The sequence below is a fragment of the Sinohyriopsis cumingii genome, chromosome 6, assembly GCF_028554795.1.
Source record: "Sinohyriopsis cumingii isolate HCF-2022 chromosome 6, ASM2855479v2, whole genome shotgun sequence".
NCBI lineage: Eukaryota > Metazoa > Mollusca > Bivalvia > Unionida > Unionidae > Sinohyriopsis > Sinohyriopsis cumingii.
This window is the reverse complement of record NC_142966.1, coordinates 53,579,106-53,595,638: the sequence shown is the minus strand read 5'-3', so window position 1 is coordinate 53,595,638 and position 16,533 is coordinate 53,579,106. Positions and strand designations below refer to the sequence as shown.

Sequence of the window (16,533 nt, the reverse complement as noted above, 5' to 3'; positions counted from 1 at the left end):
TGAATAAACCAATAAGTAAGATGTATTTATTTTTTTATACATTTGTGGTAGCAGCCTTCCATGCATGTGTCTGAAAATTAACAAAGGGTCAACAGACAATAGAGACGCAGGTATTCTGATGACAGGGATTATTATAGAAAATGTGGATGTTCTGAAGGATTTAATTCTGAGTGAAAAGATGAGGAATTTTACTTACCATCCATATACAAATGTCAGTCTTTGTAAATATATTAATTACTAGCGAGCAGCCGAAGATCCGATGAAAGATAGATTACGAGGCAATGCCTCGTCCGTTTGATCTCCGCTACCAGAAATGTCAGCAACAAAAAAGCGGATATTTCACAACATTCAGAACTCGTGCTAGATGTCAAGATAAGCGGATTATTATATAACAGTGCACTGTTTAGATGGTTTGTCAATATGGACAAAGAATTTGTTTATGTAACAATAGATACATTCAGTGCATTTTACATCCAGTTTGCAGCTTCCTTTCATGGGGCCTCTGAATTTCTGCATTCCAAACCACTGGTTGTATATAAAAGTTTAAACAGCCGACAATGTCGCCAATAAATTAAAAAAAGCCACATGGTATGTTTTGCAGCCAATAAGGAAAAACGATCCAAGTTTGTGACATTGGCAAAGACCTATGCGATCCCGGAATAAACTTTTTATGAGTTGTTTTATTCGTACTTTTAAGAAGAAAAAATACTTTTTTATGTACTAGAAAAATATATATAAAATTTCAAGAGCCAAGCCACAATCATCTTGTATTATTCATACGCGATCTCTTCCCTAAATTGATAAACTTTTTACTTTTTTTTTGTGGTACATTTTAAGAAAGAATTTTTTTGTGCACAAGAAAAATACATGTATTTGATATTTCGGGTGCCAGGCCATGACCATATTATATCCGAATTTGTGTTATAATGGAGCGCGCTATAGCTGGGTCACACTGTAGTTTCCTTTTGTAACATTAGCTCTGTGGCTCAAACTGTAGTCATTTAATTATAATGTTATCAAAATGACATCACTTAATGTAGGTGCATCATAGCACCTGAACGTTGGGTGAGATTTAATATACATTGACTTGGTTGTAATTTGTCTCTCATATTAAGTAATGAGGAGAAAAATGCTTCGATAATTTTACAAAATTACAATAACAGTCCTATGAAAGGAAATAATAACTGTTCAAGACCTTGTGAAAGCTTGGCGATTATGACCTGCCATAAATTAGTCTTGCAGGTTTTTGGAATCAGAAAATTGATGTGATACCAGTAATTGCATTATATTGAGACACTTCACATGCCAACATATGCTTTTTTCTATGTATTTGATAGAGGGCGTCTAAGACCTTCAACTTGTGCAAATCTGATGAATTTATTATTATTCATCCAGGTATAATTTTATGGAAAATTAGTGATCAGCCCTGTTTTCTATATTTTCCTACATTGTGACCCTTGCCTGGTCTACACAGTTAAAAGTGATTTTTTTTATTGCTTGGACCCATAGCTACATAAAAAGATACATTTAGTTCATATTGTAAATACTCTAACATATCACAGGCAATCATCCTAAAGCAGTTTATTTGACCATAAATAAATGATTGCCAGGTGACATTGTACATGTTGATCTGCTGGTGCATTATACAGTGGCAGAGATGAATCTATGCAGTTATATATGAAGGTGCAAATTATGAATGACTAAATATGGTGTATACAGTTACGGACATGGAGGTAGAAAAATCTTTTGCCCAGTAAGTAGGACAGCTGGGAAATCAAATGCTGTTGAAACACAGCTGGACCACCAGCATTTGCTTGCCATGGTTTAAAATAAGATGTTTGCCATAATGCAGAAATTAAAAACAATGAGCTCTATAAATGAAATGTCCAATGAAACATATATATTTTGGTACAAATATTTGTATGATTGTCAAAAATTCCAATGCAGAATTTTTACCTATTGGACAGTGAGCAAGACCACTAGATATATTCGATGGCATACACAATTTTTAAGATTACTGCCTGGTAATCTTCCTTGTATTTTGAAAATTATCTGCTTTGGTTGGACTGTTCTTGGTAAATGGTTTAACACCTTTGTGTGGTAATTCTTTTACTCTACCAAAAAACTTACATTATGTTCTGTCATCCCTCCATCTGTTAGTACAAGTTTTTTATCAGTACACCTAACTACTGCGAGGATAACCATGGTATTTTACATGCACATTCATTCTAAGGTTTTGTTTTGTTTGCAGTGAAAATGGGGCTCCTTGGACAACAATATGGCCACTATGTTGACCCTTTTTAAAGTTATGTTGTCAATACTCCTGAGTAAATGGTTATATTGACATGTTTTCACTAAAAGACTTTATTATTATGTATGGTTGATCATCCGCTGCTTGCTTATGGATATAGATTAGACCTGGTTTGCTTTGCATCTTGTCATAATAATGAAGGCAGGAGCCATGGTGACTCAGTAGTTAGCATCATTTATTTAGAATTGAAGACCTTAATTTTGTCCTACTTTCTGTCCACTTGGGCCAAATTCTGGTGTTTTTTTTAGGTACAGCTATTTGTTTGTTATTCTAGTTCTAGTTAGTAGTGTTTGATGGCATATTAGCCTCAATTGTGTACATTATGAAAGGACTTGAAGCTTGGACACTCCATCAGATTTGGTCAAATGTTGTTACATGGCTGTTTAGATGACAATATTTAAAGCATTTTCTTTTTTTTTTTAATTAATGGTGGCAAGATTTGATACAGTTTCTCAAGGACCAGAAGTCTGTTTTTAAATCAGTTTCAAAATTTCAGAGGATACTCAGTTCTTATCTGTGCATTCCAGTGTTGTGCTTCGATTTCCCTTTGACCCCTCTCTCTTTGATTGTCTACATTTGCCAGTAATTGCATGCTAAGACATCATAAAGAAACATACAGCCATTGTGACATAATCCCTACCAAAGTAAGCTGGCTGTTGTAATGCTTGAATTGATGGTCATTGGACATTCCTAAGATTAGTAGTATATGATTTTAATGTGAAGGGTCATGTGATAATAAATTAAATGATGGGGTGTAATTTGCATAATGTCATATATGCCACATATATATGCTAATAGAGGCAGATAATATACATAGTCTTGTGATGCTAATTCATTAATGCCATTAATTAGATATGACTCCTTTTCCAAATATTAGGTGTGGGGTGGGGTGGGGATGTATTTTTCTGACATCATGTCTTGTCTGTCAATGTTTAATATTTTATTGCAGTGAAACATAGAAGGGTATTAAAACTTTAGATGTAGACTACCTCAAATTTTACAGGAATTACAGGTTACTTGTTTCAAGATATGCATCCAAGTTTAGAGCAGATAACAATTGTCTGCATATTTTTAATCAACAAATCCTATGTTGAGATTTCCTTGACAAAGTTGTACTGTATGCCTTAGTAAGGGAAATAACTCTTGTAAATGAAACATTGGATACAAAAGGGAAACCAACACGACTTATTAGTTTGGCAAGAAATCAATTAAAATAGATATTACATTATTGTACACAGGCATCTAATGTTTTTAATATGATTAAAACCAATAAGAAATTGATTCTTTTCAAGACTTGAAATATTAAGGCTGTGGCTGTGTTTGTGTGACTGACACTATTTGAATACCTATAGATCATCATGCCCATTTATATATTTATTGATCTTTATATATTTATCACAAAGTAATAATCAATAAGTACATTGAAAAATGTTTACACAGAGTCTTTTAGAAAAGTTGAAGGCTCTTGCTTGAGGTTCTGACTCTAGCTCTCTTCCATACAGCTGTAACATTGTACTTGTCTGATCAGACATAAAAAGACATCACTGATGGTTGTACCTCATACAATCTTTTTTTCTGAACAAAACAAAACCAAGATATAAAATTTGCTGATACAAACTCAACAACTCTATTTTTACACATATTTTCATCGTGGTTATTATAATTTAACATGAATTCCATGTTGTCCTTTGTATTCTTATGCATTGGCTATCGCATTAAAGCATGCTTTTAGTAAGATGAGATATAAAATATGTAGTTCACTCTCTTTAGCAGAAAGAAGTTAGAAAATAAATATAAAAGCTTTGATTATTTTTTAAATGTCTTGGAGATACAAATATAAAATGAGCAGTATCTTATATTTGCAATTATGTTTTTGATGGATAAATGGCTTTGCAAAGAACCTGCCAAGATCATGTAAAAAAGTGGTTTTGTTTCATAAATTCCCATTGAAAGAAAACCTCAAAGAAACTGTTCAGATTTTTTTCTTAGTCCTGTTATTATTCTGTCAGTCATGTACTTTCCATATCAGAGTTATCTATAGCCCATTTTAAGAGAGACAAAAGATATTTAGTAAACAAATTTCAGTGAATATTGGTGGCTTGGGGAGTTGAGAACAGTTTGACATGTGATGATCTGTCTGGTCATTTGTCAAAAGGAAAAGCACCTTGGATTTTTTTAAAATTGCGCTTGATACCACTGTCTGTAGCTTACTGTGAGCAAGACAAATGATCAAACATAACATCTTTGTTATTGAATGTGAATGCTCACGATTTCCATCATACTTTTGTGTTCTATTGTTAGACACTAGCTCTTGCTTGTATGCATTGAATACATTTTTCAAAATATAAGTTGTGCTTTTGTTAACAACATGTTGAATAGCTAAACAAAGATGCATATTTATAAACTCATTTATAGCTAAACATTTTGTTTACAGTTGTAAAGTGAGCATTGCCTTTATTCTTTTATAATACACATTTGTTTTTCTTCTTCTGATCTAGTAATTATATAATTTTAATTGTGAAATTTTTGAGTTTTTTAATTTATTCATTAAATGTTAGAACTGAAGTAAATGTTTTCATTTATTCAATGTATATATCTTGTGTCCAAGGATCATTGTAAGTTTTGAAGTTTCCAGCTTGAGTATAGTCTTTGAATCAGCTAGAGTACTGCCTTTAAACCAGATAGAGTATTGCCCTGCAACCAGCTAGAGTTTTGCCTTTGAACCCGATAGAGTATTATTACTCTTTAACCAACTAGAGTATTGCCGTTCAACCAGACAGAATATTGACCTGCAACTAGCTTGAGGTTTACCTTTCAGCTAATTAGAGTATTGCATTTGAACCAACTAGAGTATTGCCCTCCCTTCAACCAGATAAGAGTATTACTTTATATGTCACAAATATAATGAAATGCATAGTACATTCGAAATGGAACAAACTCAGTTATAACCCCCATCCCCACTCCAACAAAGACAGAACAAAACAAAACATCCCCCACAACAAACAAAATTCAATCAGCTTGAGATTTCATAAATTATATGGTTTCAGAATTGTGGAATAGGCTGGCATCATGTATAAAACTTTCCTTAGTAATGCCAATTTATGCACACTTAAATATCACGTTTTAGTACATGAGCTTCTTGCATGATCTAGTAATGTTTGTCTTCATTTTCATTTTCCAAGATAGTCCCAGATTGATCCATTTGAATGTGGTGATGATTAAGCTTAGGATGTGGATGAGTTCACGGAGTCACAAAAGAAGTTTTCAACCAAGCAAACAAATGAACATAGTAACTGCAATTTCCACAACAAAAATAAGTTATTTAGGAGAAATGTCCATAACCTATTCAGGGAATAAAATAGTTCAGACTATGATCCATGCTCTCAGGGATCTGTATTAATAGTAGAGGAAGGCATATTAAGTCTAACGGCTGTCCATCAGGGACGTACCATGTTTCCAATTCAGTTAAAAACTAATAAATTGGAAGAAGAAAAAAATGTGGGTTTTGGTAGAAAACCAAGGTCCTAAAAATCATTAAATCAAGGAGATGAAGAAATCATACTTCCACTTGCAAAATGGTCTGTTTTTAATTTTTTATGCAATGTTTGGATATAAGGTAGCGACAGATGGCATACAGGTCATGTAAATAGCTTGGATCACTACAGCAAAGAGCATGCAAGTGTCGGGACGTAAATATGTCGTCTTTAGCTGGTAACAGCAAAGCTAATAAGTATACTTACCCATTTTGCATCTTGATTTCCTCAAAATGTTCTTTCTTCGTTAATTCTTTTAACCAGAATTGCGTGCTTTGCAAAAAACTAATTCATAACGCAAAATTGTACTCTGATGATTCTACTACATTTTCAGCAGAAATCACATTCTCCTTACTGCACTTAAAACGAAACTCTTTTCTGAGTAATGCTTCACTCCTAAAAGCTGTCCAGTATTAATACAATGATGTATATTTTTAAATCTTTGAATGGATGAATCATTAATCCACATGTACTTGAAGTGATTATTTTCATATTCATCTGTGGTGTTCCATTCAATGTGCTTCCATTCTTTCTTAGCCAGAAAGGTCTTATTTTGATCAAAATGTAAGCAAAGTCTTCAAGTCACTTTTGTAAAGAATTCAATATATATTGGAAATAAATCCCATTTGTTTCATATGAGCTTTCCTGCAAAGAAAGGTTTACAATGTCCTTAAAAATTATTCTTATTTCACAACATATTCTTATCCATATGGCATACTTTGCAAAGGAAATTTAAGTTTTCTTTTATCAGTTTCAATGACAATTCTGTTCAGTCTATGCATTTTTTCGCTCACTGTAGACCTCGTTTTGCTCGAGAGTTCTTGAATGTGCTACACACACTGATGCTGAGATACACCTTATTTTTTTATGTACTTCAATCCAATCTTTGGCTCTACCTCGCATCAATAAAGCACTTTAGGAATAATAATTTTTTCACGCAGACCCAAAGTGGTTAAGAGGTTTAATGTACATTCAGTTTTCCCAACCCCGAAAAGGAGATATAGTGTTTCTCTTCCATTTGAACATGACATTTCTATTTTTGTTACATATCTCATGTCACAACTCATAGGGATACCACCGTGTTCGGTAGTTCAGGAAATTAAAATACAGTTTGGACAGATTTTTGACTGAAATTGCAGCTACTCTTTTGTCGGTTCTGCTAGAACATGACAACGCAACTCTTTCACTAATTTTAAAATTCCAGGTTACTGAATACAAGTGAGCGGTATGAAGCATTGCTTGTAAAGTGAACGGGATTTGTTTCTATAATGGTGTTATTTATTTTATTAACACCTTTGACAAATCATTGATAGTTGCAATACTCTTTCTTTCATTCATCTCTCTCTCTCTCTCTCTATCTATCTATCTATATATATATATATATATATATATATATATATATATATATATATATATATATATATATATATATATATATAAATGAGCATGATTCCTTAATTATATTGTAGAGTCTGCTGGTAATTATAAATGGTGTATGGTCATAAATTATATAACAGAAAGAAGCAAAACCAAAAAGTTTGGAAAAAATCAATACACACTTTATTTTCCTAAAATAAAAAGTAAGAATTTAAAAGGCATTTACAGTATTATGAATCAAATCCCAAATAATCATAAATGTTCTATCACAAATCCAAAATTATAGAAGGTTCCGAATGAATCTAATAGTCTAGAATGTCTTGATGTAATCCAGAATATCGTTGGATGAGTCCACAACAATTCCAAGGTTGTGTTTTAGTCCAATGAATAATTTAAATAAAAACTTCATCTCAAATGATAAATGAATATTGTCATACCCTCTGATCACAGATTCCTAATGACTGATATCAAAACAGGAAAGAATAATTCTTGACCTTGTTTTCTGTGTACATCTAACGTATGATGAAATATTATTTTCTGGAAAACTAATGATTCTTAATGAAAAATTTCAGCAAATTTGTAAACAAAGTTACATATTGAACTTAAATTCAGATAAACTTCATGACAAAAATATGACATTAGCCAGGTAGGCAATACCTCTACCCTTAATTATGGACAAACATCGAGTACAAAATGCAAATTAAATGTACAACAGGGAAACTTTATGAAAAGACACTAATGCCATATGGTGTCAAACTCCTTCATTGTGTCCAAATTTGCAGCACAGAGGTTTTATTCTAATTTCAGGTTAGCGAAGATAGCTTCATGCAGGTTATATGATGCCGTTGTTCATCTCAGTCCTTTGGGAAGCGCGGCTGTTGAGTATTCGGAAACTTTTGCATCTTCGTTTCCGGCCACCATATCTTGCATATTCGTTCTGCACACCATCTATCCAAGGCGTTTTACATAACATAAGTTGTTTTCTAGATGCTGCTATTTCAGCAAATGTCAAGTTTGTAGGTGACATGCATTAGGCTCATTTGTCTCCCATTTTTAATTCAGATATTTATTGTTACCAATACGACTCTGTATATGGATTATATGCCTACTTAGGGATAGTATTTATTGCCTCTATTACAAGATACCACGAGTTTATTGCTTACAGCTTCAATTTGTTTGGGAGTTAATCGAATTGAATATAATAATTCATTTAATATTTTTGTCAGCCTCCATTTGGTAAGATTTATGCCTTCCTGAGTCAGCCGTGTACCATGAAGGGGAAGATACATAGAGAGAAACCGTATAGCTTACGAATGGGACAGAGTGGTTGATATACAATACATGCTGATCTGACGCCTAACATGTATCCTGATTTACACAGACCTCGCAGTCATTTACCTACTGAAGCAAACTTTTGTCAACAAGAATATAGTCAAGAGATATTTTAAAAGGCCAAATTGTGACAGTCAATAATTTTTTCCAGGTTTGTCCTGTTTAGAGCTTTTGATAAATAATATTTGTCAGTAATTGGCTCTTGTACCGTGAACACCAAGAATGGAAAAATTCATCATATCTGGCACTAAAATCTACCATGAGTATTACGGAAGCGTAATATCCAAACAGAGACTCAAACATCAATACATTCTTGGTAGAAATAAAGATTGTCATCGGCAGAAATATATGAAGTAAAGTGGAATTTTCAGGTCCTGCCTAATTCAATTTCTACAAGTCCGCCGTTACCACAATCCGGTTGTTTGACAGAATATGCAACATTTTTCTTATACACTATTGCCACACCGCTCTTTCGACATTTAGAATTAAAGTCATTCTCGCTATTATCAGGTCTATTCTAGGTTGTATAGCTGTAGTGTTCAAGAATTGCTCTGAATGGTTAGTTAACTTGTGTTCATATATGACTGAAATATCAGTAGCTAATAGATCCAGTAAATTATATTATGCCCCTTATGTTCCAATTAAACAAGCTAAAATCATTATCAGGCATTAGAATACGTAACAAAGCAAACATAAGAAAGGTTTCAACTTGCTTGAATTTGAGTGATCAGCACAGTAGCAGGATGCTAACGAAATTGTACCACTTGGATGGTTTGTGGCATAGTTAAGGTCACAACGGTTATCATGTTCATTGCTATGATTTTGGCCATCGATGCTGTATACACAATTGCTATTTATGTTGGTACTTTGAACATATCTGTTATTTCTTGAATGAAGCTGGCTTCTTGTCATCCGCTTTTCACATATTACACTGCGCGGCCACATAAGATCTCGATTTTCTACAATTCTTGACTCCTCAGCCACAATATTTATCCTTACAATAAGGTTTCTAGCGTACTTTCTATGGAGTATTCGTATTGTTATGGGACATAATCCTTTGTTCTCCCGTTACTATATTGATCTGTAAGTGTTTCCTAGAAAGTATCCAACAGTTTTACACAGTGTTACACCAATAAATACTCTTCTCATTTTCTTCAAGATTATTCCGATATACATTTTTCCCTTTGTTTTCGAATATGTCAAGACTTTTTTGTGTTTGTGTTCTCGTGCGTTTGTATTTTCTTGGGTGTTGCCGTTTTGCCTTTTATTTGGGAAATATTTATATATGTTCTTGTCCATTCTGATACTACTTAATTTATGGTTAGACTAACTAATAATGTTCTGCCTGTTAGTTATTCTTGCATGGAATGCATCTGTTTGATTACATCTGTTTGATTACATCTGTTCACATGTTGATTACTGAGGTCTAACATCAGGAAACTACCTGGCTTACGCAATGATTTTACATCACCCGTAACATCGTATGCATAAATAGTAGAGATATGTTCTGTTTCACTGATTTGGACAGGTGTGCTTTTGGTCGAGTTGAGTCATCAGCTCCTGAGAGCCCGCGCATTCTGCAGTATTAACCGTAGTTTTTGGTGTGTTTGTCATCTTATTAGTTTTGTTCTTTTATGGAGAAATTTTTGCCTTTGATGACATCTGAGACACTTGACAGTCAAAATAGATGCTTGAAACCTTTCTAAATGCGCGTTGTTGCTAACTTTATTTACTTCACCGAGGTCATGAAAGACTACTTGATGGGACGTTCTTGAATGCATCAAGCACTGTAAGTTTGGCGTCAACGTTACTTTGAATTTATGAATTAGTAATCTTTTCGTCACGCTCTTTGATACGTTTAAGCTGACTATGCCATGTTTTAAGTCATTCAATCGTGCAGCAAGAGAATGTAGTTCAGCTTTACACCCTGCAATCATTAGTTCGTTAGCTTTTGCTATCGATCATTGATTGGACCCATTCTGATTGTGAGCAAAAAAGGAAACCAGGAATTAGTTGCCTTAGCTCGTGGTATGTTTTATTCTGAGGATTGGTCATGTTGCGATTCATGTATGAACATGTTAGCATTGGTTGCTTCATGGTTAATGGTGGCACAATTGTCAACATTTACAGTTCATTTGCATATGAACAGAGATCAATCTCAAAATACAGCTGGAGATCTGCACCCCTCTTTCTAAGAGAGGTCACTCATAAGCCACTTCACTTTCCACACATGAATTGACAGATATTAAAGCTGTAGTATACCAAAAATGTGGTAATAATTTATTTATTTTACCCTAAAATATTTTCAGTATTTTTGTCAGCCCACTGAAACACACCTCAGTGATTCTACTAAATTCGGACCAAATATGGAATAATATAGTGATTTTTTTTTCAATCTAAATTCATAGTTTTGGATATTTAATCATGTTACTAACATTTCACCGCACATGAAAACAAAAAATTGCCCACAAATTGTTTACCGTTTTCATTTTACGCCAAATGCATCTCTCATGGTGAACCTTGTCGTTACGGAAGTTAGTTGAATCAATTAAAGACTATTCAATCCAATTAATAGTAAATTTCAACCTTTTACTCACTTTTTAAAGCTAAATTCTGATCTATCTTTTAGTTATATACTATAGAAAGGCTTGTTTTTTATACTTTGTTTTTACAAATAAAGTCTCAAAATAGACTAAACTGCGTTTGGATAACAGTCACACATAAACAAATAAACTATCCAAAAGCATGTTTGGGAGAGCCAGTTATTGTTAACTTTCCTTGTTTGTGCTAATATAATGCATTATCTTTCAAGTTAAGGTGATATGTTTTTTGTGCACTTGTATATTTTTATCTCCATTATAAAAAACAAGTAAAATTGTTACGGAAGTTAACTTTACTAAGTTCATGAAAGAACATGAAAGAATTCTTAAAAATTGTATTACAGGGAACGAAGTAATTCTATCCTTTTAGTTCACTGATTAAAGGCAAACATTTTTTTTGTCTATTTGATCATTTTGAAAGCCCTTTCGGCCTTTTCCATCTCACTTTTGTCAATCAGGTAAGTTTTATCCAATCGTTTGGATTTTCCTGCAGGTCTTGGTTCTTTTTCTAGTATGGTCAGAAGTTTTTCTCTTTTTATCCACAATTTGTCTTCCCTAGACGGCATTTGGAATGCTTTGCCATACTTTCCTGATTTCTCTAAAAAATTGATCTCTACTTCATCATCGTCAATATCAATGGCTACTATTTGACCAAAATAAAAATTTCGTTCGTAAACAGCAGAGACCCAGCGGGATGGTTGAATGTCAGAGTACTGAATGCGTTCATATTCAAACACTTCTTCCTGGTCGCTTGTAACGGCAGCGACCTCTAAAGTTGGCATGAGAGTTCCATTTGTATCAATGACTTCCTCATCCTGTCTTTTACGTATCACATGTTCCTGCCATTCATGGACGCTGGTTTGAGGATTGACAAGACAACCATTACAATAACATGATGTTTCTCTAGTAAGGATCGTACAAGAGTTTATTGGCACAATTGCATGTAACTTAAAGGTACCGGATATTTGCATAGGCTTCTCTTTCTGTTGTATTGTTTCATTGCTCATGTCAACGTCTGCCTGGTTGTAGTACAGATATTTTATTTTGCTACCACTCTCTTCCGTCTGCTTAGACCACGCATAGAAATCTTCAGCATTTTGAATGAGACATTTTCCTTGACGAATGGCCATATCTGCGGCTCTTTTTATGCTAGCACCTAAACCATCACACGGGCCTTTGCCATGGCCCGATTCCAAATAGTTCCATCGACCAGCTATACCAAAGTCTTCATTGTGGTCAGCCAAAATTTTAAAGATTGTTTTGTTTCTATATTGGCTCGTTGGTGAATCGGTAAGGTAGTGTATGGTTTTGATTGATGGATAAGTTGACTGCAGCATTGGTATGAGTTTCTTCAAAATTGTATAAACAACTGTTGCGTTATGACATAAGACATCAGAGACTCCCACAAAACTTTGAAGACGTTGGCCTTGTGACTTTGGAAAATAAACAACCATAGTGTGGAGACTGACCATAGCCTGATTCCAATATGAAGACTGGACTACTTCCACGGAGGTACACACAAAGTTTTCAGCAAAGTCCATCCATAACATTACTTCATTCTCGGGTAAATTTTCTCGAAGGTTTCTCATTTCTTGGTACTGTACTTTTACCCTCTTGACGTGGTTTCTGAATTCTGATGTTTGACTGTCCATCAAATGAATAAAATCGGTTTTAGCTACAGCTTCATCAACTTCTTTCCATCTTGACTTCTGCCCTTCTACTACCTTTTTCCATTGAGTGTATTTAACCATATCTGGGAGACCGGTTTCAAGTGTTTCTTTCAGTTTTTCATTCGTGTCCTGTTCTTTAATGAAAGCATCTGGACTTTTTGGAAGATTTAGACCTAATGACCTCATTGCTTTAAGTTTCAAAGCCATATTTTGATGTCGTGCGCAGAAACAGGTTCTTCTAGATGCAAAGTTAGCTAGCAACAAATATTTCGGTCTTGACTGGTAGAAACGAGCTCGTGACACCTTGATATCAGGATTCTCTAAGCGAAATTTGTCATGAAGGTTATGCATATAGTCGGATAAAATTCTCTTTTGATGCTCGATGTTTTCAATCACCACTACATCACTCTTCTTTTTGCTGACAAGTACTGAGCTGTTATCTTCTCTCTCCAGGAAACTTGTTACTTGTAAATTTAGATTCTGTTTAGATGCTTGTTTCTTTGTAAGCGTGGTTCTTTTGACCACCTGTTTTCTGTGTATGCCAGTTCTTCGATGTAACTCAGACATGAAGCGATACTTTCTAGCGGTATAAAATGGGAGCTTCTTGAAAACACTTTTTTTAACTGAAGCCACAGATTCTTTTAAATCTTTTGTGATGCAGTTGGCAAAGAAAAGCCTTTTTCGAAGTATTTTTCTTTCTGACGGTGTGAGTTTAAGTCTATTAAGCAGTGCATTTGTTTTTGATCGTGGTGTCATACGTGAGCTAGGAACTGAGTTTTCGTCTGTTTCAAGAGTTGTGTCTAAGTCTGCATCCGAAGAGTCATGAGTTTTTGTACTTTTTGCTCTTAGTCTTTCTATTCTCTTTTGAATACGTTTGTTGCACTTGCTTAAATCTACGTTTTTCTGTTCTAACTCTTGAATTTTCCTCTGTGCATTCTTGAGTGAGCTTTTGTACCGTTTTCTTAAGCCTTTTCCCTTATTATGTCCAAACGATGGAAACTTCACCAATATTGTTGTCTTTTCATGACTTCTTGTTGATGTACCTGGACCATCTTCTATGTTATTCACAGGGGTCATTTGGGAAATCTTCTTTTTCAAATAATGTCTCTTTACTCTCTCGTTTACTTCTTTTTTCCTTCTTTTATGTGCTCTCGCCAAGGTTTTCAACTGGAACATATGACTCCCTTTTTCTTTTTCTCTCCTTTTCCATGAATGCGTTTAGATTCTGTTCTTTTTTTCGCTCTCTCCATCTCTTTTGTCGTTCTGCATTTGACAGTGGCATGGTTAACTGAAAAAAATACAAGAAGTGTTTTTAACCTTTTAACCTCCGTAACGAAAGCAATTTGCGTTTTTTTCTATTACTAATATAATAATATTAGAATTGAGTGGAAACGGTGATAATTTTATTTCTAGTCTCGATCTCTTGTTCAACGATTTTAGTTTTTTTTTTCTTTTTTTAGGAGGGGGGGGGTAACATTGTGTGTTTTATCTTTGATAAGCCATACCTCAACATCAAGAATCATCATAGAACACTGGTCTGTAGACACGATGTTAACTTACGCCCATTTTATAATTTACACATGAATAGCTTAAATTTAAAGTTATAGAAGTGACAATTGAAAGCATAACATGTAAAAGAATACAAAAACCATATAAAAAATATTTCAATTAACTTCCATAACGGAATCGGACATGATTTTCGATTGGGCAAAAATTCACTCTACACCGACAACATGCAGACGATTTTTTTAAGTTATAATCAGGTCGTATTTGGGATGAAAATCAGTTGTATTTGTCTTTTCTACTATTAAAATCAAGTTTCTGGCATGCTTTTTCACTAGTACACAAAGAACTTACCTGAAGAAAACAACAAGTAGCTCTAAATTATAGTAAAAATCGTTGATAAATGATGTCTGCTATATTCGATAACCTTCCGGTGAATCGTGAAAAATAACCACCAAGTACAAGTCTCGATCCGGTATCGACTTCTGATTCCGGAAGAAACCGTTACGGAAGTTAAAAGTTACGGAAGTTAATATTTTATATTTAAAATTGAACTATTGGTTACAGACATCGATAATGTCTTCGTTGAATAGTTTATATTAAAGATTTCCAGCGCTTGCAGTGAAACTCGCCTAATATTTACCGTTTAAATTTACCATTTCACAGAGATAGTTGTTACGGAAGTTAATGTCTTAAGTAAGACATCCTTTTTTTATATTTCATTATCTTCTTAGCAGAAAGTTTCCAACTATTTCTTTTCGACAGAACTAAGATCAGAGCTAATGGTTTTCTGTTTTTAGCTTACAAAAAACCCGATAGTTGTTTTCGATTTAACTAAACGTTTTGGTATATACATAAAAAGGTTACGGAAGTTAATGTAATTTTTGCGACTATGTTTAAATCAGCATAAAACATAATCGATGTATTTATTGCTTGAGATCCTGTCTTCTTTCAATCAAGCAAAACAACAAAATATAGAAATATCGAAATATAGAGAGAAAAGCACCAACACAAAAAAGTGTCAAGGATTCAAAAAGTGGATGCATGCATAGCGACACATTACTTTACGTGTAAATTAGATTTTCATTTTTGATATATTTTCACAATTAAAAAGGTCTAGATACCTTTATTTAAATTGAAATGAGAAAAAACGTGTTATAGTATATATCAAAACAGAAACTAATGGTGTAATGAATTCAATAAACGTTTTACGACTGCAAATTTGTTAACGACATGAATAATCATTAATTGGTCACATTATAGTAGAATGAGTGACCTTCACTTTTGACTTCACGATGGATGAACCCTTAGACCACTCCGCCACCCGCGGCCACATCTTTGTAGGGACGAAGCTTAGCCACACCCATTTTTTTTTAGACATAATGTAATAACGCTATGATGATGATCTTTTTTAAAAATTTTGTACCACTGTGTGTCCTATCATTCTTAGAGTGGGGGAATAGGGTATCGTATAAAAACGTTTGTCGGTTATGACCAAAACCCCGTGGCGACTTCTGTACTGATGCAACTAAAGCTAGGTACGAATATCCTAAGGATGGGTGTAGCCAGAGTGTGAATATGACCCATATCCACCGATATGCTTTTGTGAATATGACATTTCTTTTTATTATATATCAAAATAGCATCCGTAATATGTTCCATTTTTAATTTTAGGAATGGGAGAGACAATGATCACGAAAATATATTTCTTTATCTTTTGGGAAGCTGCGTATATCATTATTACTGAAATCATTTCCTACTGTCCTGAATGACTTTGCGAATTTGACCGGGCGTTATTTGTATATGACTAATTATGTCCACCTGTTAATTACAACGTAAAATGGTTAGCTTATTCTATTAAATATGCTGAAGAAACCATTTGAAAGATAGGAAAACAAAATGGTAAACAGCACAGTGATCGTAATGCATATCGAATTCGCGTTGTGTGTATTACCCGATATTGGGCGGACACGACATTCATTGCTATCGTATATGAGCCGCATCGCGCAAAATGAGTCATTTGACACCATTACGTTATATTATATAATGGATCGACTTGAAAAACAGATTTAAAGACTTAATAATGTTTACATCGTTAACTATTGACAGTATGTGTTTAGTTTTGTAAACTTGTCGTTGTGTATGCTTTTTTGTGTTATATAATATTGTGAAGCTTCTTAAGATTATGCGCTCTATTAAGTCTACAT

At 33.9% G+C, this 16,533-nt stretch overlaps 1 protein-coding gene across 1 annotated transcript; it reads right to left on the bottom strand.

Moving 5' to 3' along the window:
• Positions 1-11,554: 11,554 nt before the first annotated feature.
• LOC149796952 (uncharacterized) lies at positions 11,555-14,760 on the bottom strand. Its single transcript, XM_089960670.1, has 2 exons — positions 14,681-14,760; positions 11,555-14,111 (listed from the first exon to the last, which is right to left on the bottom strand). Exon 2 carries the CDS (start codon positions 13,997-13,999, stop codon positions 11,555-11,557), a length of 2,445 nt encoding a protein of 814 aa, XP_089816796.1. The 5' UTR covers positions 14,000-14,111; positions 14,681-14,760.
• Between the last annotated feature and the right edge of the window lie 1,773 nt (positions 14,761-16,533).

Coding starts and splice junctions, on each gene's coding strand:
- LOC149796952 (XM_089960670.1), bottom strand. CDS start 13,999: ATGTTCCAGTTGAAAACCTTGGCGAGAGCACATAAAAGAAGGAAAAAA.